General features: G+C 39.5%; 1 protein-coding gene across 5 annotated transcripts in view; it reads right to left on the bottom strand.

Moving 5' to 3' along the window:
* Positions 1 to 2,726: 2,726 nt before the first annotated feature.
* LOC136874982 (zinc finger protein OZF) overlaps positions 2,727 to 22,139 on the bottom strand; it is a 61,207-nt gene continuing 41,794 nt past the window's right edge. For all 5 annotated transcript variants that reach the window (XM_067148693.2, XM_067148695.2, XM_067148694.2 and 2 more), the window contains one exon: positions 2,727 to 4,200. In XM_067148693.2, the coding sequence (XP_067004794.2) occupies positions 3,375 to 4,200 (826 nt within the window). In that variant the 3' untranslated portion in view covers positions 2,727 to 3,374. The remainder of the gene's footprint in view (positions 4,201 to 22,139) is intronic.

The following is a 22,139-nucleotide window of genomic DNA, read 5'->3' as shown; positions in this document are numbered from 1 at the left end:
CTGGCAGGCACTTAAATAAACATCTTAATGTCCCTTGCAACCGTCAGAAGGAGCACGACGTCTCTTACTGACGTTCCAAAATATGCTGCGACGTTCTTGATGAGAAAAACAGAATGAGAATGAGCATGCATATTGCCTTGTTTAAGTAGGCCACTTTCCTCCACTACTCACTAGAAGTACAAGTCAGTTCAAATACTGAATTCTTGCAAACTCCATAAATTAATTACCACTAACACCACACGTACACAGTTAAATATTTAAAAATAAATTACATTCTTAATATTGTAATTTAAATATAACATCCTTAACACTGTATGATCTAGTTTAATGTTTGAACATATTTTGTAATTATAGTAGATCGTACTGTTCACAATTTTCAGTGATATTTACTTCCGTATGAAAGACAACTGTGAGGGTGCATAATTCATTTATTACTTCTCTTCCATTTTCTGTCTAGCTAGCTCATCTCCACTTGATTGAGATAATTTTGCCGCCGCGCTAAGCGAATACGACACACGCCATGCCGACAAAGAGAGGCCAGAAGTTATTCATCATATCAATCCATATTTATCCATTCAGACAGAAGCATACTCTCACACTATATATCTGATTAGTGCATACATTTCAATTCTCGTACTTGTCGTGCATGTTTTCGCCTTTTCTTTTAGATATTTTAACCTGTTCTACAAGCAATATTAAGAAAAGATTAAGTAATTTATGCGTGAACTCTTTCGGCAGGGAAACAGCTGAAAGGGAACATGAATATATTAAGACATATTTCGAAATCATATCACGATCAGTGAAGCTTGAAACACGTTGATTGCGTCTTTGGGGACGTGACCTGAGAAAATAATATTTAACACATACACTCACTCCCGAAATAAAGTACTCTCCTGTCACGTCTGTAGATGTTGAGTATTCTTTTTCGGGACTGAAGCCAGTTTTAACAAACGCCATAGAATGAAATCAGAAAACATGCAAAAGAATGCTGTAGTGCGCTGCATAGCAAAGCAAACAATGAGGACGTGGATATACTCATGCATCTAATTCTTGTAACACAAAATAAAGAAAGTACAACATCCATAAACCGTCCTTATTCCTAAAAAGTGCACCGATGATGAAAATGTGACCTTTTTTCACATAAAAATGAGATCGACTTCCGAAGGGTTAAATTGGCATTGTAGGTAAAATTGCTACCTCTTAGCAAGTTGTTTCTCTGATGTCCATACTGTGGCGTAATAAATATCTCAAGAAGGAAGTATAAATAACCACCTAATCGATACTTTATTAATGCCTCAGGCAAAATTGAATAAAATTAAAACTTACAGGACATGTTTCGACCACTTAGTGGTCCTCTTCAGCTGTATAAATAAAGAACTGAAAAGAAAAACATTATGACAATAAGCACAAATAAAAGTTCTTTGGAGACTCCTTTGATAAAAATGGAGGTTATCAGAATAGGTCATCTTGCCTCTCGTTCTTGTTTGGAAAAGATGATTATTCTGCGCTGTCTAGAGGGTCTGTCTTTGAGCGCGACCTGGTGAAGTAACGATGTGATACAGTTTGACAGTTCATGGAAAGCTCTGGAGAGAAGGGAAGTAGAGTTTTATTGTCATCTAAAATAACATGTGAGGGAGGAGGGAGATTGGGCTGTGCTTCTGCGATGTCGTGTTTGATTATATCTCTTGTTCGTCTAGTCTGTTTCATGTCTACCCATTCTAAGTATTTGCTAATATTCTCATATAAGATGTTTTTATGCTCGTTCTTTTCGTTGAGATTCTCTTCACCGTTTTCCAATTTATCAAGAACGATGTGGATGTTTTCCAGGTTGTTCATAAGATTACTTTTATTAATCATACAGATAATTTGAAGGTCCTGTTTTATATTGGTGAATTTGTGCTTCGACTCTTTCATATGGGATCCCATGGCAGAGAATCTTTTGTATCTTTCAGCTGAAATTATATGTGTGATTAATAAAGGTAATCTTATGAACAACCTGGAAAACATCCACATCGTTCTTGATAAATTGGAAAACGGTGAAGAGAATCTCAACGAAAAGAACGAGCATAAAAACATCTTATATGAGAATATTAGCAAATACTTAGAATGGGTAGACATGAAACAGACTAGACGAACAAGAGATATAATCAAACACGACCGCAGAAGCACAGCCCAATCTCCCTCCTCCCTCACATGTTATTTTAGATGACGATAAAACTCTACTTCAATTGTCTCCACAGCTTTCCATGAACTGTCAAACTGTATCACATCGTTACTTCACCAGGTCCCGCTCAAAGACAGACCCTGTAGACAGCGCAGAATAAACATCTTTTCCAAACAAGAACAAGAGGCAAGATGACCTATTCTGATGACCTCCATTTTTATCAAAGGAGTCTCCAAATAACTTTTATTTGTGCTTATTGTCATAATGTTTTTCTTTTCAGTTCTTTATTTATACAGCTGAAGAGGACCACTAAGTGGTCGAAACATGTCCTGTAAGTTTTAATTTTATTCAATTTTGCCTGAGGCGTTAATAAAATATCGATTAGGTGGTTATTCATACCTACTTCTTGATTAAACATCGATACGGTCACGAAATGGACAACTTGTAATAAATATCTCATGCGAAAATTTATACTCGGTACGTCTTAAATGTTATTGCTGTAACGTGAAACAAAATGGAATGCAAATTATATTCACCTAAAACCACTTAATATAAGTACAAACACATTTTAAAATACAATATATTTAATTGTTTAAAACATAAAATGTATAACCTAAAATGATGACTATTTTAATTAATTTTATTTTCTATCTTACTGAGTATGTGAGTGGAGTATTCATTATGAGTGTAGGTTGGATATTTAAGGATATTGTTATTTGCGATTTTTCAAATGTTTGAGTCTTACAAACTGCCAGTTTTTTTATTTGATCAATTCCGCAGCCAGGGATTTTGTTAAGACTATTATTTCTTTACCATAGCATTATTATTGACAGTATGGTGCTGCGATAGAATGGCTTGCCACGAAACATACAAGGGGACGATGACCTTCGATGTTAAGCGGTGAAGTTTCTCGCCAGTGTGATTCTTCAAGGGCACTTTTAAGGTACACAACTGGATACTTCTCAGAACATTTTTAGCCTTCTAGAACGTATACTTGCGAATGTAATAAACAGCGTGATATTCTGGGCGAACGCAGTATGGCTGCTAACTTGTATTTAACCAAATGTGATTGCTGAAGTTGGGTTTCTGGCTAGAGCACTTGCCACCGATATTGCATTAAAACGGCTCCTCACCTGCATGCGTCAGCGATTGTCTCGTTAGTTCGGTAGCCTGGCTAGTCTTTCCAACACATATTGCTGCAAAATGGCCTCTAGTCTGTATGCGTCCGCATGTGTGTGTTTAGATTGCATTTTACGCTAAAGCCCTTCCCACACAATTTGCATATGTACGGCTTCTCTCCTGTATGCGTCCGCATGTGTATGGTAAGATACGCTTTCCGGCTAAAGGCCATGCCACAAATATTGCAGGAAATTGGCTTCTGACCTGTATGCGCTAGCAAGTGTCTAGTTATTTCACCTTTACTGCTGAACCACTTCCCACATTCATTGCAACAGCATAGCTTCTCATCTATATGTGTCCGCGAATGTTTAGTTACTGCGCTTTTACGACCAAAAACTTTGCCACAGAAATTGCAGGTGAATGGCTTTAAACCTACATGCGCCTGCCTATGTGTAGTTAGAACGCTTTTAGAGCTAAAGCCCTTCCCACACAAATTGCAAGAAAGGAGTTTTTCACCTTTATGGGTACGCATGTGTATCGTCAGAGTGGCTCTCTTGGTAAAAACCTTCTGACAAATATTACATTTTAAATGCTTCTCCCTTGCATGCGTCTGCATGTGTTTCGTTAAATGAGACGAAAACCTGAACATTTTCTGGCATGATGAGCACTGAAATCTCTTGACATCGGTGTGCAAACCCATGTGAACTCTCAGGTTTCTCCTACGTGTGAAGTATTTCTGGCAAATTTCGCACACGTAGAAGACCATGTGGATCATGACGTGCTCAGACAGGCTGCTTTCGCTATTGAACACCTTTCTGCAGTGATCGCAGATGAAGCGACTCTTCTCTATGTGTCTCTTGAGATGTCGCCCGGAATCCGGAGGTGGATGATCTGCGTAGCTCTCATGTGGGCGCGACCTACAGTGACAAATAGAAACTATGTGACCAATAGTTTAACAGTCGACCCCAGTTCAAATCTTACACAGAGGAATGGCTACTAAACATTTCACTCAGTTATATCGCATGCAGAGAACTCGTTACTAATGACCATCACATCCCCGAGGGTTAACATCATCTTCACTGATAATTCAGAGAGTATTCGTCAAATTCAAAAAGCAGTCACCTGTTAAGAGGAGGTGTTACACCTTTTCTCTCGAATGCCTAACGTCAATATATAAAGCACAATAATCTTCTGACAATTTACTAATGTAAGAGCTAATGGACTACCTCATTTAAAGAATGAACGAGGAGGAATGGTCTACCCGAAAGGAAAAGCTCTTACATCCGGAGAACATTTAAGTACTGAAATCCGTAGAACGGACGGCATATGCTTTGGAGTTTTGATCATGTACAACAACACTGTGGTTTGTGGCAGGTGCGTAATTAATTTTTGTAAAAGCCCTTGTCGTTTGAGGGAATCCCAGTATTCTAATAAAGTTGAGAACATTCTTTGCCGACAGTCAGCAAGATCTGCTCAACGATGGCAAGTAGTTTATAACTATTAAATACTGTGATATAAACATAGTATAATACTGTGATATAAACATAGTATAACACTCTCAGCTCGAACGGGAGATAAGTGACGGTAACAAAGCATTAAGTACGAAGAGACAGAATATGCGACGGAGATGAGAATAATCATTTGTCGTGTGTTTTAAATGTCGTGCTGTACGCCGGAAAAGGAAATTTATGTACTTGTGAATGAACGAAGATTTGGGAATTGTATGTTATTTTGATAAAATTATTAGTATTAGCGTGCATGTGTGCGTAGAATTTTCTTTATATCACAGCGACACAGACAGGTCATATGGCGACGATGCGATACGATAAGCCTGGGAGTGACAAATAATGGGCCGTGGCCTTAAATTGCGCAGAGGCCAAGCATTAGCCTGTGTGAACATGGTAAAAAACGGAAAACTATCTTCAAGGCTGTCTACATGGGGCTCAAAACCACTAACTCCCGAATGCACGCTCACAGCTGTGCGCCTCTCTCGAACTCGCCCGGTGTATAGTTTTCTTGTTAGAGTTGTAATGAGATTCCTACGGAAAGGAAATTGACGTACGTTACCGGAACCCAAGAATGTAACAACTGGCGTCACAAGTGCGACAGTCCTTGGAAATTAGTGTCCGTTTAAGGATAGTATGGTATATGGGAGACGATACAATTCGTGATGACTTTGATGAAAGTGAGTATGAACGACTTAAAAGTTGCCGAAATGAAGTGCGAGCTGGAAGAACGTGATGAGGAAATTTTCGAAAGGAAGGCCTTATTACGGTCACGACTTAAAGCAGTAATAGAAGCAGAAGGTAAGGATACAGACAAATACATTTTTGAAACAGCGGGTGATTACATATCTGCGCAAAATTTGGAAGTATGTAAATAGTTCTAAAAAGACAACTCAGAAACAAGCAGAAATACAGAATGGTAGCATGTAAAATAGTTGAAATTTGTCAAGGACTAAATGAAATAAAAACTGATGTAGAGCGTAAAACAACGACTATAGATGACCGATTTGCATCATCAGAAAATAAGTCTATACGAAAGAACGGGCACACCGCAGAATTCAGATCAAAAGCAGAGAATGTTGCGGGACGTTGCGTGTGAAATCAGCACCTTATGTTTGCAAAATTCCTATCGAAGGTAATTTTAAGCCGCAGCCGCCACCAATGCGTTGACTAGAGAAGAAAAAGGCACTGCCTCGGATATTGCGCTGCGAAATGATGCATTGGATGTACTCCGAACGATTCCAGACAGCGAGTAAAGTCATTTCAATTCTCTGGTGGCCCGATTGGAGATGGGATAAAGACCTTCAATAAAATTTACCATAGTCAACTTCTTAGCAGACGCCACAAACGTGGCGAGACACTACAAGTTTTTGGATGCAGACATCGCGCGTCTTGCTTCTATGGCTTATAATGCACCAACAAACGATTTCATAGAAAACTTAAAATTGTGTAGAGTCCCTTTTGATGTATATATCCGACCCAGAATAGGAACGAGCTCTTCGTCTGGCACACCCAAATAGGTTAAAAATGCGTTGGCTCGTGCGTTTTACTTCGTAGCTGCTACATAGACGTCAAATCTAGAGCAGCTTCGTCGGCTGGATGAAGGGGATCCTCTAGACGGAAGGGTAGAGGGGATTGTTTGGTAACAAAGTCCAATGAGGATGGACAACTTCGAAGGCGGGAGAATCGCTGTTGGAGTTGTGGTGAGTTTGGACATGTCAGTAGCCGCTGCCATAAAGACTCAATATTTTCGGAAAACTAAAAAGGGCCGGTGCTAACGGGTAAGCACAACGTGTCAGCCCTCCTGCAACGAGAAAGGTGGTACATATCATTTCATTGGTGCGTCGGTTAGACAGTAATATTTTCGACAGATAAGTGAATGGTTTTGCTCGTGCTTCGCTTCTGAACATCCTGCCCAAACCAACGTTGTCAAGGACACCGCAAAAGGAGACCTGGAACCTGTGACATTTTTTATTGAAAACCGCAACCGAAGACCCAGTGAACACGTACGGCAAGAAATAATTCAACATCGGCCAGATGAGCAAATTGATAGAACATCGAGTAATAGTGGCTCATGTCACAGATGATGTTATTATCGGCATGGATCTAATGACTACATCTGAGGTCATTTTGGATCTGAAACGAGGATGTTTCAAATTCGCAAAAGAAGAATACATTCTTCGCGGATGAAACAGTCCAACCATTCAAATTGTCTAAAGTAGAGACTAGGTACTTCATACCAGAAGCGATAATGTGATGTGGGTCAAATGCATAACATAAAGCGATAAGTGACGGGAATTATCGAGCCCGTTGCCGAAAAGAATGTCTGCCCTACAAAATTAGAGGGAAGAGATGTAAATGCTAAGGGACCTACTCCAATCAGAAAGATGAACCTAAATGGTTTCCTAGTATCATTGAAAAGAAGCACTCAAGTGGCCTGTTGTAATCCGGTATGATCCATTGTTCGAGGGGAGACCACGAAGGATACCCAGGATGTCCATTACCTTTCAGAATTAACCGAGACATCGGACATATTAAGCTGACGCAGGATCAAAAGGCCAAAGCCGAAATATCAGGATGTGTTCGCAATCGACGACTGTCCGTACGACAGGACGAGTGTCGTGAAATATAAAATAACCCCGGAAATACACAAACGATTGGAGAGCATCCACGAAGCTGGCCATTATCGAGAAGGGAGGAGGCTGAGAGAATTGTTTGTGACATGTATAAGCAGGGTGTTACTGAACCGTTTAGTAGTCCCAGAACGTCACCGGTGATCTTAGCGAAGGAAAAGGACGGGTCGATCTAATTTTATGTGGACTGGCGACAGTTCAATACCAACGCAGTGAAAGAACTCCTTTATCTAGGACAGATGACACTCTAGAAACACTGTCTGGATCTCAAGTGTTCTTCACACTGGATTTGGATAGTGGATATTGGCGAGTAGAAATGAAGGCCGAAGATAGAAGACAGCATTCTCAATTGGTACGGAACTTTGGCACTGCAAGGTTACGATATTTGGACTAGGCAATGCATCAGCTACGTTTGAAAGACTGATGGAAACAGTACTCCGAGGTCTGTCCTAGGAAGCCTGCCCAGTTTACTTTGATTACGTCGCTAAAATAGGTAAGACTTTGATGAACACCTATCGAACCTGGAGGAAGTCTTTAAGCGACTGCAGGGAGCAAACCTGAAACTGAATCCAAAGAAATGCCACCTCTTCCGTATGGTAAGATGGCGGCGAGCGAATATCTCAGTGTGGGTATCCTCTGTGCTACTTTAGTAATGTGTGTGGTTAATCAAGGATTTGCTGTCTCGAATTGTGTTGGAATTTCTTCCGAGGAATTTAGTGATGATGTGGAGTGTAGTGAGTGTGCGATGTGTGACGATATAATGGTGAAAACAATGAGATTGTGTTTGTGCGCCACGTGGTCGGGGTGTGACAAGCTTACGCACACTACGGGGCCGGCGTCCTCAACTGCTGCGAGTGATCCGCCTTCAGGGCCTGCAGGTACACAATGGAGCGTGGAAACTTCCTTAGCCCTCTCACAGGCAGGAGTCTGGTTAACTTCGGATCGTAAGTTTTATTTTCCTTCCTTACCGACGGCTAACCTGTCTTGTTTTCTTAAGGTCCCAACATCGACCCACGATTCGTTGAAATTACGCTGTCATGCGCGCCGTTCCCCGTTAAGTTTCTTACTAACACTGTTACTACTGTCTGGTGATGTGCAAATTAATCCTGGGCCGACAATGAATAATGAGTTCTCCGTGTACTGTCAAAATATCAGGTCCATAAAAAATAAGATTACAGACTGTGAACTTCATGTTCAAGAATTAGCTGCTTTCGATGTTATCGCCTTAAGTGAAACTTGGTTGACGGATTTTGTGTTAGACTCTGAAATCCCACTCTCAAAAGAGTTTTCGTTATTCAGAGCCGATCGTAGAACAGGATCCCGGGGAGGGGGTGTTTTAATCGCTGTCAACTCTAAATGGCATGCGACCCTACGCTCCGACCTGATGAATGACTGTGAAGCTGTTTGGGTTGAAGTTACATTTCATAACATAAAATATCTTTTTGCATGTTTCTATAGACCACCTCGTTCTTATCTCAGCTATTCTGAAGCTTTTCTTTCCTCTGTGCTTAAAGCCGTTCATTCCAAAGATAACATTGTCATACTAAGAGACTTTAATCTGTCTGTCTCCTGGATTTCCCCTTCATTAGGTCAGCCTTCTAATAGCCTTGACAAATGGTATATGGACCACTATATTACTGGACTGAACTTCAAACAGCATGTCTTGGAAAATACCTGCGGAAATAGTCTTCTTGACTACCTGCTTTCCTATAACGAGCCCTCATCTGTTTCTGTGGGACGAAATATTTTTAAATCCAACCACAAGTCCTTTGAAGCAACTTTCACTCTCACCCCTCCCCGTGCTCCGAGATGTCATCGACCTGTCCTTAGGAGCTCTGTGCCTGTGTGGCGTAAAGTTGACTGGCAGACTGTGAATCGTACCATGTCCCTGTTACCATGGCATTTGTTGCATGTGGGTGAAGTTCAAGATGCGGTGGACTTATTTTATGATTGGACGCTTGCTGTGATTCGGGACCTCATTCCTACTCGTTCGATGTCCAGAAAATTCCCTCCATGGAAGAAGAGTGATACTAAAAGTGCTGAACTACAAAAATCGGTAGCCTGGAGACAATGGAAGAATGCGCCTTCCGAGAGTAATTATAAAATATTCTCGGACCTTCGCAAACACCACAAATACTTATTACGGCGGGATTACTCTGACTATATTAACGGAGCCTGCATTGAAGTAAGACACAACAGTAAAAGGTTCTGGTCACTTATAAATAACAGAAGAGACAATAAACGAATACCGGAAGTAGTAACCTGGGACCAGTCTATAGCCAGTGGAGCAGATAGATCTGAATTATTCAATGAATATTTTACATCTAATTTTGTTAAACCTGTGCAATATGATGAGTTTCCTAAATTCAAACCTGTTACTTCCCATAGCCTCAGTAATATTTCTACCACTGATTCTGAAGTGTACTCCCTACTTTCGTCTTTGTCAGAAAATAAACCCACTGGTCCTGATGGTCTCAGTCCTATCTTCCTTAGGAATACAGCAGTAAGTCTTTCATACCCTATTAGTGTGATATTCAATCGGTGCTTCTCAGTCGGCTACTTTCCGAGCTCCTGGAAACTTGCGTATATCACACCAGTTCTTAAAGGTGGACAGAGGTCGGATATTGCAAATTATCGCCCGGTCTCTATATTACCTGCTTTATCAATCATTTGTGAAAGGATCATCCATCAGCATTTGCTTGCGTTTACAAATCCCTATATATCCCCTCAGCAGCATGGTTTCCTTCCTGGAAGCTCCTGCGTAACTAACTTGGCTATCCTCCTCCATCATGCCACGTCTGCCATCCACGCGGGCTCTCAACTTGATGTATGCTATATCGACATCGCGAAGGCCTTTCATACCGTGGATCACACCCTTCTTCTTGTGCACAAACTTTCTGAACGGTTTAACGTGCATGGGAGACTCCTAGCTCTAATTAATAGCTTTCTGAGCGAAAGACTACAGCGCGTTGTTCTTGATGGATGCAGTTCTTCTCTCACCACCACCCTCTCTGGTGTCCCGCAGGGTAGTGTCCTTGGTCCACTTCTTTTTGCCCTGTTTATTGATGACCTTATCGATACTGTTTCCCACCATTCATGTGAAATACTGCTCTTTGCTGATGATTGTAAAATCTTCAAGCAGATCGATTCTCCTACAGATACAATCCAATTGCAAAATGCACTTGATTCACTATCAGGTTGGTGTACTACATGGCGTCTTAAACCTCATCCCTCCAAGTGTTCCACCATTTCGTTCACACTTCGTAAATCCCCCGTTCTACAAGAATATCACCTACTGAACCAACCGATTGCTCTTGTTGACAATCAAAAAGACTTAGGAGTGCATTTTGACAGTAAATTGTTGTTTGTCTCGCACATAAACAGGGTTACCTCACGTGCTATGTCACTCCTTGGTTTACTCTACAGGTTTTCTGACATCACAGATGTAAATGCCCTCAGAGCATTCTACGTCTCCTGTATCTTACCTATTGTTGAATACGCCTCTCCAGTCTGGTCCATTTCTGCTTCTTCAAACCTCAGCCACCTTGACCATGTACAATCTTTTTTTCTGTGCTATCGTCAGAGCCAGGGTCCCTGCATGTCGCAATCTAAGCACTATCCAAGTGCTTGGGAAACTGAACCTCAAGACTCTTTCTGCTCGGAGGAAAGTAGCCGACCTAAAGCTGCTATACAAAGCTGTTAATGGTCTGTTTAGGTCTCCAGATTTAGCTTCCTTATTTCCCCTCCACGTCCCGTCCCGTAATACCAGAATGAAGACCCTATTCCATACTCCTTACTCCCGGCTTTCTCTCACCCAAAGGTCCCTTTCGGTACGTATTCCAGCAATGTTTAATACATTATCTATCAACAACAACCTAGATCTCTTCGTAATGCTTCCTTCCTTCTGTCATGATATTTATCATATAACCTAATTTTCCTTCTTGTTCTTTCCCGTTCTGCTCCTGTATTTACTGTAAATGTACTTTTCTTTGTTAATAACGTTGTTTATGTAAATATGTATTATATATGATTGTACAGTTTTTATTGTGTATATTCGTGTCCTTTGTAAGTATTTATATATCTTTCATTTTAGATTCATACCTATTGTACATAGCTCAGATCGTTGTAATTCGGCGTTATGCTGTTGCTGAAAATAAATAAATAAATAAATAAATAAATAAATAAATAAATAAATAAATAAATAAATAAATAAATAAATAAATAAATAAATAAATAAATAAATAAATAAATAAATAAATAAATAAATAAATAAATAAATAAATAAATAAATAAATAAATAAATAAATAAATAAATAAATAAATAAATAAATAAATAAATAAATAAATAAATAAATAAATAAATAAATAAATAAATAAATAAATAAATAAATAAATAAATAAATAAATAAATAAATAAATAAATAAATAAATAAATAAATAAATAAATAAATAAATAAATAAATAAATAAATAAATAAATAAATAAATAAATAAATAAATAAATAAATAAATAAATAAATAAATAAATAAATAAATAAATAAATAAATAAATAAATAAATAAATAAATAAATAAATAAATAAATAAATAAATAAATAAATAAATAAATAAATAAATAAATAAATAAATAAATAAATAAATAAATAAATAAATAAATAAATAAATAAATAAATAAATAAATAAATAAATAAATAAATAAATAAATAAATAAATAAATAAATAAATAAATAAATAAATAAATAAATAAATAAATAAATAAATAAATAAATAAATAAATAAATAAATAAATAAATAAATAAATAAATAAATAAATAAATAAATAAATAAATAAATAAATAAATAAATAAATAAATAAATAAATAAATAAAAGGTCACCTATTTGGGATATGTCGTTTCCAAAGATGGTGTAGTCGTAGATCCAGATAAAATACGTGCAGTAAAAGATCGGCGTGTCCCCAGAGATGTACATGACCTCAGGAGTTTCTTGGGACTATGTTCCCACTACAGATGTTTCGTGCCCGGATTTTCCACCAAAGCTATACGGATGAACAGGACGAATAGAAAACAGCTATCTAAAATTTTAGCCGTCAACCACTTGACTGGGATGAACACTTGCCTTTATTTTTAATGGCATATGAGTCTTTGGTCCATGAAACGACAGGACAGACTCCAGCCTGTGTTCTCTTCAGGAAGAAGATGCGTTTCCCCTGCGATCTGAAGTTCGGCAGTAGACCCAGCGAGCACCAGATCCAGATGGCTAGGTATGACTACGTGAGGTGTTGGAGAGAAAGAAAGGGTCAGATTCACGGCCTCGACCGAAGAAACACCGAAGCTGCTTGTGGCCGAATAAAACATGCCTACGACGCGCAGGCTGAAGAAGGTGGATTCGAAGCCAAGGATTTGGTGTGTCTCTAATCCACGGAGGCGGCGAGGTCTGCCACCTAAACTCCAACGTTTATGGGATGGGCCGAACGAGGTATATAAAGTCTTTAACACCTCGACTTTCCAGGGGATTGCAAAAGGTGGAGCATACGAAGGAGCAAATTCCTTGACTAATGGGTAATAAAAAACTGGTTGCGAACTGATCCAGGATGGAACAGGTATAAGGAGGGGGCAGTATTACGAGTCAAGGAGTAGTAATAACTCCCTCAGCTAGACAAAGAGACAAGCGACGATCACTAGCCGAAAAAGCAAGGAGAGACAGAATGTGCTGCAGAAGTGAGAATAATATTTTGTCTCGTTTTGTTGAATGACATGCTGTATGCCAGGGCAAGGAAATATATGTACTCGTGAATGAAATATGATTTGCAAATTGTTGTATATTATTTTGATTAAAATTATTAGGATTAGCATAAATGTGTGTGTACAGTTCACTTTGCAAGTTGGTAATGAGATTTACAAGATCAGGTGCCATAGAGTTTCCTACGGAAAAGAAATTGACGTACGTTCCCGGTACTCACAAATATAACAATACGTATTTTACTTGTGCATTTTTATCACAAAAGTGTAGCATTCTATTATGTCACAATTTGGTCACACCTAATTACATAGCTTTATTGTGCAATCAACCAGAGCTGCCTTAAATACTGTACAGTAGGATTATGTTTGTGGTACATGTTTGTGGGTTACTCTAGTCACGTCCTAGTTCGTGAACCATGGGTAACGGCTGAGTGGCCTAGTAAGTGGTCCTGAGAGTCGGGATACCAGTTGCTATGGAATGGGAGTGGGCATCTCGGACATATTCTGAGTCATGGCCCTCCTTGTGCTCAGGTGGCTAGGACTATACAATTCACCAGTGGTCCATAACCCGTTAGAGGAGAGATCCTCACTTGGACTATGTGCAAGTAGAGTAGCATCCTGCTTCCTAAATTTACCGAGCTCAGAACACTTTAAGCAAACCTCGGACCTATGGGAGTAATGGAGTCCCACTCCCATTTGACAGGCGGGGGACATCTTGGAAACAACTTGGCGAATGAAATGGAATTCGATGGGGAGCTATCAATATTAATGGGGTTTATGGAAGAAAGAAGGTAGAACTGGCTGAGTCAGCAAAGAGGATACATCTGGATGTGCTAGGAGTAAGTGATATTCGGGTAAGGGGAGATAACGAGGAAGAGATAGGAGATTATAAAGTGTACTTGACGGGTGTTAGAAAGGGAAGGGCAGAGTCTGGGGTAGGGCTCTTTATCAGAAATACCATTGCACGCAACATAGTTTCTGTTAGGCACGTAAATGAGCGAATGATGTGGGTAGATTTGTCAGTTGGAAGAATTAGGACTAGAATTGTCTCCGTGTATTCACCATGTGAGGGTGCAGATGATGATGAAGTTGACAAGTTCTTAGAAGCATTGAGTGACATCGTGGTCACGGTCAACAGCAAGGATAGAATAGTGCTAATGGGCGATTTCAATGCGAGAGTTGGGAATAGAACTGAAGGATACAAAAGGGTGATTGGTAAATATGGGGAAGATATGGAAGCTAAGGGGAATGGGAAGCGTTTGCTGGACTTCTGTGCTAGTATGGGTTTAGCTGTTACGAATACATTCTTCAAGCATAAGGCTATTCACCGCTACACATGGGAGGCTAGGGGTACCAGATCCATAATAGACTATATTTTAACAGACTTCGTATTCAGGAAATCTGTTAGGAATGTACGAGTTTTCCGGGAATTTTTCGATGATACAGTCCACTATCTGATCTGTAGTGAACTATCTCTAGGCCTACGGTAGAGAAAGTGAAATCTGTCTGCAAACGATTAAGGGTAGAAATCTCCAGGACAAGGAAAATAGACAGTAGTACGTGGATATGATTAGTGATAAGTTTCAAACAGTAGACAGTAAGCAGGTTCAGGATATAGAAAGTGAATGGGTGGCATACAGGTATGCTGTAGTAGAAACAGCAGGGGAATGCCTAGGAACTGTGTGTAAAGATGGGAAAAGGCGATTATCATGGTGGAATGATGAAACGAGACCAGCTTGTAAACGTAAAAGAAAGGCTTATCAGAAATGGCTCAAAACAAGGGCCAAGGCAGACAGGGATTTGTACGCAGATGAAAGAAATAGAGCGAAACAAATAGTTGTTGAATCCAAAAAGAAGTCATGGGAAGATTTTGGTAACAACCTGGAAGGCTACGTCAAACAGCAGGGAAACCTTTCTGGACAGTAATAAAGAATCTTAGGAAGGGAGGGAAAAAGGAAATGAACAGTGTTTTGAGTAATTCAGGTGAACTCATAATAGATCCCAGGGAATCACTGGAGAGGTGGAGGGAATATTTCGAACATCATCTCAATGTAAAAGGAAATCATCCTGGTGGTGTTGCGATGAGCCAAGCTCATGGGGAGGAGGAAAATTATGTTGCTGATATTATGCTTGAGGAAGTGGAAAGGATGGAAAATAAACTCAATTTTCATAAGGCAGCAGGAATAGATGAAATTAGAGCTGAAATGGTGAAGTATAGTGGGAAGGCAGGGATGAAATGGCTTCATAGAGTAGTAAAATTAGCATGGAGTGTTGGTAAGGTACCTTCAGATTGGACAAAAGCAGTAATTGCACCTATCTATAAGCAAGGGAACAGGAAGAATTGCAACAACTATCGAGGTATCTCACTGATTAGTATACCAGGCAAAGTATTCACTGGCATCTTGGAAGGGAGGGTGCGGTCAGTCGTTGAGAGGAAGTTGGATGAAAATCAGTGTGGTTTCAGACCACAGAGAGGCTGTCAGGATCAGATTTTCAGTATGCGCCAGGTAATTAAAAAGGCTAAGAGAGGAATAGGCGGTTGTGTTTATGTTTTGTACATCTAGAGAAAGCATATGACAGGGTATCAAGGGAAAAGGTGTTCGCCATACTGGGGGGCTATGGAATTAAAGGTAGATTAATAAAATCAATCAAAGGCATTTATATTGACAATTGGGCTTCAGTGAGAATTGATGGTAGAATGAGTTCTTGGTTCAGGGTACTTACAGGAGTTAGACAAGGCTGTAATCTTTCACCTTTGCTGTTCGTAGTTTACATGGATCATCTACTGAAAAGTATAAAATGGCAGGGAGGGATGCAGTTAGGTGGAAATGTAGTAACCAGTCTGGCCTATGCTGACGACTTGGTCTTAATGGCAGATTGTGCTGAAAGCCTGCAGTCTAATTTCAGGGAACTTGAAAATAGGTGCAAGGAGTATGGTATGAGAATTAGCCTCTCGAAGACTAAATTTTGTCAGTAGGTAAGAAATTCAACAGAATTGAATGCCAGATTGGTGATACAAATTTAGAACAGGTCGATAATTTCAGGTATTTAGGTTTCATGTTCTTCCATGATGGTAATATGGTGAGATTGAATCAAGGTGTCGTAAAGCTAATGCAGTGAGCTCGCAGTTGCGATCAACAGTATTCTTTAAGAAGGAAGTCAGCTCCCATATGAAACTATCTTTACATCGGTCTGTTTTAAGACCAACTTTGCTTTACGGGACCGAAAGCTGGGTGGACTCAGATATCTTATTCATAAGTTAGAAGTAACAAGAATGATTGATGGTACAAACCGGTGGGAGCAATGGCAGGAGGATACTCGGATTGAGGAGATAAAGGCTAATTTAGGAATGAACTCGTTGGATGAAGCTGTACGCATAAACCGGCTTTGGTGGTGGGGACGTGTGAGGCGAATGGAGGAGGATAGGTTACCTAGGAGAATAATGGACTCTGTTATGAAGGGTAAGAGAAGTAGAGGTAGACCAAGACAACGATGGTTTTAGACTCGGTTTCTAACAATTTAAAATAAGAGGTATAGAACTAAATGAAGCCACAACACTACTTGCAAATCGAGGATTGTGGCAACGTTTAGTAAATACACAGAGGCTTGCAGACTGAATGCTGAAAGGCATAGTCTATAATGTATGTAATGTATGTAGGATTATACAAAGAAGTTCATAGTCAATACCGTGTATTACATCTGTCTATGTCTTTATTGCTTTCTTTCACAGTGGCCATATGCAACATGGAAACCACTAATCCTGATGAAATCTTGGGGAATCTTAAAGATAACAAGCAGATGACGGTTTTCTCCCTAACTTTTGACGCTTCTACATCATCTTCAGGTAATACTGTCCTAGAATTTACGATGGTGACAAAAAATATGGGCTAGGTTGTAGTGTTTTATAAAAATGTTCTGATATCCTGAAATATTTGTATCAAAATGCAAGTTACCATGTCCATGAATATTCCTGCAAGTGTTCCTTTGAAACTACAGCTAAAAGGAGCATGAAATTCAAAGCATAAACCACAATTCAATATAACAGGACAATGAAGTGCACCGCAGTGTGGCATAGAAAATATCGCAATATGTACAAAAAGCAAATTACAGCTCCTATAAATAAGAAACATAGGAACTATGAGCTGCCAAATACAGAATATAAGTACATGTAAGGACAAGATTCCCTATGCAGATTAGTCCAAAACGCAGCTGAATATTGTACATTGGCTAGCAAAGGCATTCAGTAAAGTTTAAATACTGGAAATAAAACACTCTACGCATCCATGGCGGTTCAAGTTCAGTGAACATGAAGGTCGATAAATAATCCGTGTCCTAGACTTAAACATCTTTCGCAGTGAGCACATCGAACGGCGGCTGCCATGAAATTCACTGTAGACGATAAAACTACTTTATCTGTGATGAACCGTTCCATAATTTTAAATGGACGGAAAAGAAAGCACCCACTGGTTACACCAATCCAGAACATTTTGCAGGGATCGGTTTCTTGTGAAATTCAACATCTTCTGGAACTGTCTCAGTGTATAGAGCATCATCTTTATTTCCTGTCAAATAATCAACCAAAATAAAAAGTCTATATCTGTCGCGCAAATCCGGCCATAACACTTGTTACAGGAACGCTTTCAAATGCCGTTTTGTCATGTTCGGTGATTTGATAGCATATGCCTTCACACTGGGATATTCAAGTGTATGCTTGGTGGAAATTTCCCACTGGATTTCGAGACGATAACATACGTGTGTGGAATAAGGATGCCATCCATTAAAATAACACGCATTATCATGTATGAACAGGTGGTTACTGCAACTGAACCCTCGGTACCACAAATTGTCTTTGCTCGCTTAACGGCAACAGGTCCCCCAGAACGTTACTCTTTACAAAATCTTTAGTGATCTGCATTAATTATCTGCTCTGGTGTGAAATTATACTCATCAATGAAACGCCTTACTTCCATAAAAAACTCAACAGTTGTCTCTTCTACATCAGTGGTATCACCAATAGATCGGCTGCCAACTTTATGCGTGATTTTGAAAGAAACAATCTTAATTTTCTCTCGAACCTTTGAATTTGCTTGCATCAATTTAGAATTAAGAAAACATCGCCCAGATTCATAGCGTTCAGTCATGTATAAATGCATGTTGTTTTCGTACTGCAATGAACTGATCATGTAGGCCTACATCGTTATTTATTCTTTCTTGTAGCACCTTCCTGTTTATGCCAAGTTATTTCAACGACTTTTCAAAGTTTTGCAAAACTGTCTTATTTTTTATTGGTCCTACTGTGCCATTACGGTAGTGAATAAGATCCGAGGGATACTACAGGAGGGCAGCATTGTAGAGGATCATATCCTCTTGATGGCGTTGTCCACATTTTGTAAGCATCAGCAAAGTAACCGTCAGGAAATTTTGTTCCAGTCTTCTTTTGTGGTAATGGATAATACGAGGAGCCATTGTCACATAATGCTGGACCGCTTTATAAATTTGTTGTTTCTTCTAGCTGGATCATCCCCAAGATCACACTCAATATCATCTTCAACGGCGAATTCTTCATGTACCATAAGAGTTTCATACTCGTCAACAAGAAAGTCTTCATCAAAGAGCTGTCCCGTGTCTACACATTTCATTGCACTCCATACATCCTTTGCCCTCTCCTTCCAATTCCAGCGGTCCATAGTACGTTAAATTGCACCAAATATCATAATGATGTTCCGAAACATAAATAAATTGATCTTGTCAGCGATAACAGTTGGGCACTCTTCCTTGTTACCTTACGCTGAGACGTGGAAATAATGGTAATGAGACCCTAATACGTTTTTCTTACAAATATAATGAAACCTTATTCCATGCATCCTACTACCAAATGATCTTAAAACTACCTAACTAATCAACGAACACATGCTCATTCATTCTTCAATAATAATGATATTTGCTTTACGTCCCACTAACTACTTTTTCGGTCTTTGGAGACGCCGAGGTGCCGGAATTTAGTCCCGCAGGAGTTCTTTTACGTGCCAGTAAATCTACCGACATGAGGCTGTCGTATTTGAGCACCTTCAAATACCACCGGACTGAGCCAGGATCGAACCTGCCAAGTTGGGGTTAGAAGGCCAGCGCCTTAACCGTCTGAGCCACTCAGCCCGGCATTCATTCTTCAACCACTCAGTCAGCTGTCTTCAGCAGATAGTCTCAGCATGCAACTTCACATCTTGATAATGAGTTAGTTTCTGTAACATGAGCTGCAGGGAATACCATCATCTGGTGCCGGTCACCACAAACAGTCTATTATCTTTATTCATGCGGTACACAAGTAAGGAACTCAAATGGAAAAAGATGGATTTAGAAGAAATGTACAGTGGCTGCTTTCCAGCCAACATTCTAAATACCACTGGTAAAATGTGTAGCTGCTGACATTTGTCAGGCTGCAGCCATGTGAGAGCCGGATAGTATAGGGTGGCATGAACATCATACCCGATATTGCAAACAAATTGCAGGTGAGAGTTCAGTGTTAATTGAAATGCTACGTGTTTGTCCCCTTGTCATGTTAACTAAATTGTCACAACAATCAAGACTATGGAAAACCAGTGTCTATGGCCCTTACCACATATGGAATTATATCTCCATGTCGTTTAATAGGGTAGAGCACTTCATAAATATTTTGATGGATTTATTTTACGTGATCAGACCAATGAAGTGTTTAATTCATTATTATGAAAATAATTATATATGTTTTCATGTTGGGAATGTCATTACCATTCTGCAGGATAGGCACCTCAGTCATCTTTGTGATCCTAATTGCATAAGTCTTGGTGGCATTCAATATAAGATTATTTCATTGTGCATATACACTGAGTCATCTGAGTAATCATTCTTAATATTTTCTATTGCTTCACCTAAATCTAAAGTCTCAGTGTTGATATATGAAAGAACGTCAGCAGAGAGATGGAGCATGTTGTTTCCAATCACAGATGGTACATATATATATTATCATTATAGACTGTTATGCCTTTCAGCATTCAGTCTGCAAGCCTCTGTGAATTTACTAAACGTCACCACAATCCTTGATTTGCAACTAGTGTTGTGGCCTCATTTAGTTCTATACCTCTTATCTCTAAACTGTTAGAAACTGAGTCTAACCTACCCCTACTTCTCTTACCCTCCATAACAGAGTCCATTATTCTCCTAGGTAACCTACCCTCCTCCATTTGCCTCACGTGACCCACCACCGATGTCAGTTTATGCGTACAGCTTCATCCATCGAGTTCATTCCTAAATTCCAAGTACCCTCCTGCCGTTGCTCCCACCTCTTTCTACCAGCAATCATTCTCGCTACTTTCATGTCTGTTACTTCTAACTTATGAATAATATATCCTGAGTCCACCCAGCTTTCACTCCCGTAAAGCAAGGTTGGTCTGAAAACAGACCGATGTAAAGATAGCTTCATCTGGGAGCTGACTTCCTTCTTAACCCTTTCAGACCTGAAAGAAAACTTGAGGTGTGAATTTTTGTTTGTATGTCAAAAACTTACTAAAATGCTCCTCAGTACACATATTGATAGTTTATTTTACAAAATAAAAACCAACATCCGAAAAGCAGGACCCACACAATTGTGCATATCAAAATTCAAAACCTCGTTGTATCACATACGATGATGTATCTGCAAAATTTACGTTCACTAACCAATGTACACACTTCATTGAATATATTCCGGTATTCAGTAAAGCTTCTAGATTAATATACATGCAATAAATAAATACTTAATTTTGGCACTACTGCTTCCCGTCATCTCGCCGATCAACTGTGCTTTTTAAACTCTTTTTCCTTCGCCCAGGCGGTCAAGCGCATACTAAAAGCAATTGAAATATACGCCACGAGTCCCGCACAATCACTGCAGTCCGGTCTAGCGCCGAAAAAACATCAAATACGGCCAGGGATAACTAAAATATGAACCCGCACAATTGTGCGTACTCGGTCTGAAAGGGTTAAGAATACTGTTGATCGCAACTGCGAGCTCAATGCATTAGCACCACCATGGTCAAGATTATTAATAACTGCATTAGCATCACGACACCTTGATTCAATCTCACTTACTGTATTACCATCCTGGGAGAACACACAACCTAAATACTTGAAATTATCTACCTGTTCTAGTTTTGTATCACCAAGCTGACATTCAATTCTGTTGAATTTCTTAACCTACTGACATCAATTTGGTCTTCGAGGAGCTAATTTTCATACCATACTCCTTGTACCTATTTTCAAGTTCCAAGATATTAGACTGCAGGCTTTCGGTCCAATCTGCCATTAAGACCAAGTCGTCAGCATAGGCCAGACTGTTTACTACATTTCTACCAAACTGAACCCCTCCCTGCCATTTTATACCTTTCAGCAGATGATCCATGTAAACTACGAACAGCAAAGGTGAAAGATAACAGCCTTGTCTAATCCCTGTGAGTACCCTGAACCATGAACTCATTTTACCATCAATTCTCACCAATTGTCAACATAAATGCCTTTGATTGATTTTAATAATCTACATTTAATTCCATAGTCCCCCAGTATGGCGAACATCTTTTCTCTTGGCACCCTGTCATATGCTTTCTCTAGATCTACGAAACATAAACAGAACTGCCTATTCCTCTCGTAGCATTTTTCAATTACCCGGTGCATACTGAAAATCTGATCCTGACAGCCTCTCTGTGGTCTGAAACCACACTGGTTTTCATCCAACTTCCTCTCAAAGACTGATCGCACCCTCCCTTCCAAGATGCCAGTGAATACTTTGTCATGTCCAGGGACACGAACCTTCATCAAGTAGCAGCACATAAGTAATACATAGTGATTATTTTGGCAACTCAATCCATTGGCCTTGCTGTCGAAGCAGCCATGTGCTGGGGGTGATATAGAATGACAGTTAAAAACAGAGTTGTGTGAGGTCAAGAGGTCTCACGATGAAGTCGATACGGACA

This window comes from Anabrus simplex, chromosome 5 (assembly GCF_040414725.1).
Source record: "Anabrus simplex isolate iqAnaSimp1 chromosome 5, ASM4041472v1, whole genome shotgun sequence".
Taxonomy (NCBI): Eukaryota; Metazoa; Arthropoda; class Insecta; order Orthoptera; family Tettigoniidae; genus Anabrus; species Anabrus simplex.
This window is presented reverse-complemented; position numbering and strand designations above follow the sequence as displayed.